General features: G+C 47.1%; 1 protein-coding gene across 1 annotated transcript in view; it reads right to left on the reverse strand.

Moving 5' to 3' along the window:
• RHOQ (ras homolog family member Q) overlaps positions 1-4,664 on the reverse strand; it is a 35,537-nt gene that overhangs the window by 25,394 nt on the left and 5,479 nt on the right. The window contains exon 2 of the mRNA XM_006778631.2: positions 4,152-4,243. Coding sequence (XP_006778694.2) covers positions 4,152-4,243 — 92 coding nt within the window. The remainder of the gene's footprint in view (positions 1-4,151; positions 4,244-4,664) is intronic.

Here is a 4,664-nt window from a genome sequence, read left to right on the forward strand (position 1 = left end):
TGAGTGTGTGGGGGGTGTTGAGGGATGTCCCCAGGCAGAAAATGTGATGGGGACCAATACTGGCCAACACACGCACATTCCTATTTCTTCCTCTTCCTCTCTCTCTGTCTCTCAGAGGTCTCAGCAGAGGTCAAGAGAGGAAGCAGCCTGCTCTGGAAGGCGAAAGCTCATCTACTATAGGCATACCTCAGAGATACTGTGGGTTCCGGTCCAGACCACCACAATAAAGTGAGCTTGTAACCTTTGCTGGTGGAGGGCCTTGCCTTCCATTTGTAAAAAGTGCAACCTCTGGGAAGTGCAATAAAGCAAAGCGCAATGAAATCAGGTATACCTGTAGCCATCTCTTGAGTTCCCTAATACATAAACTGGGCAAATGTTTGCTTATGGCTTTGAATTTCGCTGGGGTCTGAGACCAAGAAGAATAAGTACACAGACTACAAGTTCCAACCAGAGGGAGGTAGTGTTGCTGTTATTCAAATACAGTGAGCGCCCATGTGCATGAGGGAAAGCATCTGTTTCCAGTGCTGTGAGCTTCTTCCTCATCCCATGTTGTCTCCCAAAGTAGAAGCAACTGAAACCTACACAACGCACTTTTTTCTCAAATTCTACACTGAACTCTTAGTTTTTCTAAGTTTCTGTTACATCACTGAGGGTGCAGGCTCTGATTTGGAAAGAAAACCATATGACACAACAGGGCACTTAGAGCAGGGAGCACTCAACTGTGTCCGTGGGTCGGTCCATGATGGGGGCTGTGGGAATCCTGAAGTGCAAAGCTGGATCCACACCTCTGCTGAGAAGAGTATAGGATCTGGAATCCTAGTGGGATTGCTATCAACTCCAGGCATAATACACTGTCCTCTTCCACCTGCAATCCCTTCCGCCCACAAAGCTGCCCAGGGTGGAATATGATAATTTGTCGTAATATATTATACATCTACTATGAGTGAAGAAATTTACATACATTAAACAATATAAGCTGGCCTAAGACACTGCAGCATAGAGTCTAATTATCCACATTTTTACTAGATTACAAAGAAGGAAAATAACTTAGCTAGAATCACGTGGCTAGTAGAGCAAGGGAGAGATCTGAGCCCCCTTTGGTTTCAAAGCCCATGGCCTTTCCTCTACTGCCCATCAGGCTTAAAAATTCTTGTGTGTGTGTGTGTGTGTGTGTATGCGTGCATGTGTTTATCATTATTTAAGATTAACCTGATACATATTCATAGAGGCATGGGGTCTTAATGACCAAATACAACATTGAAATCTCCTACATAACATGCATAAACAGGCATCTGATCCAGACACTTGCCCCTATGCTGTCATCAGTCATGGCAGATCCTTCTCATAAATTTATTCTTTTGACCTGCCAGGTGCTTAGCACAGCGCTAGGTACACCGTAGGCACTTGCCATTTAATCTCACTGGTGATTCCTTTGCTAAGATTGCATATTACAGTAGTAATAAATCCTTAGATGCTGAAAGATGAATTACCACTAACTTTGATGCAAAAACAAAAGTCTCAGACATTGGGAGAAACACCAACTTGACCAACAGAGGAGGTGTCCCACCCACTGGGCAAAAACATTAATATTTGAACCTCACTAATAGGTTGACTCCCCCACTTGGTATATATCTTACAATCTCTATAGGAAACAGCAGTTATGATGACATATGGAAAGCCCTGATTTTGTGAGTGGGTCCTAACTTTGAGTGACTTTTTGGATCGGGGTTCTCTATTCTCTGTAAAGGTGGCTTATACCCCCCCACTCAGAAAATGGCTGTGAAGATTTCAAATACTCCCAGCCAGTGTGGCTCAGTGGTTGAGCGTTGACCTATGAACCAGGAGGTCGTGGTTCGACTCCCAGTCAGGGCACGTCTAGGTTGTGAGCTCGATTCTCAGCAGGGGGTATGTAGGGGGCAGCTGATCAACGATTCTCTCTCATTCATTGATGTTTCTATCTCTCTCTCATCGTTGATGTTTCTGTCTTTCTCTCCCTCTCCCTTCTCCTCTCTGATCAATAAAAATATATATTTTTTAAAATTCCAAATACCACAGCTACAGACATATAAGCAATTCAATAAACCCAGGTGGTATCTCGGCACCTCCCATGGCTTCTGCCTCAAGTGGGACAGAGTCAGACCAATGTCCCAAACAAAGCAAGACCTCTCAGAGCTGTGACCTTAGGTCAGCAACCTCACCTCTCTGAGTCCCAGTTTCCTCATCAGCAAAGATGAAACATCACCTATCTCATAAGGTTGTTTTGTGAAGAAAACATAATAATATTTGCAAGTGGTCACCCCATGCCCAATATATAGAAGCAACTCAGTAAATATTAGTTGGGTTTGAATGTGCACAGAACAGCTCTGACATATACACGTCCTGTTGAATAGGGACCGTGGTAAAAACAAAAACAAAACAAAACAAAACAAAAAGTCGTGGTGACAAGTAAAAGAGAAAAGGAAAGAAGGGGCAGTGACAGAAGTTAAAAATAGAGACCATATTTTAAAACCTGACTCCTTTCAACCAATAATTTTAACTTGTTGTTTAAAAGTACAGTGCACTGCTTAAAAGTTGGTCTCCATGCATTCTGATAGCTGGAAAGAATAACAGCCAGGCAAGCAACCAAAAGGGGCCCAGAAGACCTGGTTGTACTGACTTGGGTCGGTCTGGATAAAGGGGGCGGCCTCAGGCACCTCCCACTGCAACCGTTTCTCAACCCTCAGATGCTTCTCTAATGTGACAGTTTAGAAACCAGGGGTCACATCAAGGAACCCCCCAAACAAGACATTTTTCAGAATCTGACCTGGTACCACAATTCTGAAATCCAAAACTAGAAAAGCCACAAAGAATAGCTCCCCTTTATTGAGCACCTACCTAGTATGTGCCAGACTTGGTGCTAAGCCCCCCTTTTACAGATAAGAAAGCTACTACTGAGCAGGATCCCCCAAAGACTCTCGCTATGTCTCAGCTGCTCACAGATCCTCAAGGACCCAAGTCTGCATGACATGTGGAAACTTCTGCTTGAGTCTTCAGATCTAATCACAGGGCTGGATTCTGCAAAACTTCATCATACAATCTAGCCCAGCCGTGGGCAAACTACGGCCCGCGGGCCGGATCTGGCCCATTTGAAATGAATAAAACTAAAAAAAAAAAAAAAAAGACCGTACCCTTTTATGTAATGATGTTTACTTTGAATTTATATTAGTTCACACAAACACTCCATCCATGCTTTTGTTCTGGCCATCCGGTCCAGTTTAAGAACCCATTGTGGCCCTCGAGTCAAAAAGTTTGCCCACCCCTGATCTAGCCCCACAGCAATAGTGGGTCTGGGAAGAGGGTGGAGCTGGGTCAGAGGAAGAGAGAAGAGACCTTAAACCTTTAGGAGATACCTCTAGCTTGCAAATAATGGTCAGAGGCTGCCAGGAGAAGTGTGCATTTCCTTTCTACAAAATAATCTCTCCCAGAAAAAAAAAAAAAAAGCCAGTCACCTGGCCTTCCTAGGCAAAATAAATAAAGTCCTTCTTCCAAGATTCACACTGAACTCCTAACCCTTCCAGCCCCTCCCAGCCCCAGGGAGCGGCTAAATGGTTGTTGTTTCTTTTCTTTTTTTCCCTGTGGTCCCCTGGTAACACCACAAATTATGTTTTCAGGGACTCCAGTCCCAGAGTGCAGTGATGTTGTAATAAACATAACCAGGACCAAATGCCTTCCCATCATATTAGATGATGCCATTTTCCACCAATCAGGCTCCTCCGGCAGGCAGGCCACTCACCAATGAGGGACCAGACAGAAGCTGTGAGGGGGAGACCTGGGCATCTGCAACCAAAAATAAGGGCTCTTCACGATTGGCTGCTGCCACTTTGCAACAGGAGTTGGGACCCACACACCAGGCACCACACAGAAGGCACACACACAAGCAAAAACTTTCACAGCCCAGGCGTTCACATCGGGTGGGCTGGTCTGGGGTTTGTTGTTGGGTTTTTTGTCCTTTTCCTAATTTGCTGACTTGGAAAAAAGAAATAAAGACGATCCAGAGCAGCCCCTCGCAGACACGCCCTCCCTCCTTAGACACCTTAGTTTCCAAAGGCCCTTCGAAAGCACCCTGAATCTAGAAAGGGAAGGGTGTGTAGGCCAGGGGCCAAGACACTCACCTGTCCGGCTGTGTCATAGAGTCCCAGGAGGTACTGCTTGCCCCCTACGGTGACGCTGACTGCAGGGGCAGAAGTGGGGGCGGGGAGAAAAGCTCACAATTACTTAGACGCTGGGGCAATTTCGCTTCCCACCAGGACCTTCCACTCACAACCCAGCTGGAGGCCGGAGGGCGCTGGAAGGGAGATGTCACCCCTTTTTCCTAGTGCCCGGCTCGCTCTGAAGTGGCGTGAATTGGGGGTGCGATGGACCCCCCAGCTACAGCCTACACCCTTCTCCCAAGTCCCGCAGCCCCGTGTCTCCCGCCCGGTCCCCCAAATGTTTTCCCGGGGACTTGGGGCAGTAGGGGAGGCGGTGGTTGGGAAGGTCAAGGAGGTTGGTCCAGGACGCCAAGGGGGTTGGGAAGTGCGGGGAGCAGACATTGAGTGCGCAGGGAGGGGATTGGGGGTAGGAAGAGGGGTCCCATCTGCCCGCAAAGGGGTGGCCGGAGGCAAAGCCTGGGGGTGGGGCTGGCG

This window comes from Myotis davidii, unplaced genomic scaffold, assembly GCF_000327345.1.
Source record: "Myotis davidii unplaced genomic scaffold, ASM32734v1 scaffold6, whole genome shotgun sequence".
NCBI lineage: Eukaryota > Metazoa > Chordata > Mammalia > Chiroptera > Vespertilionidae > Myotis > Myotis davidii.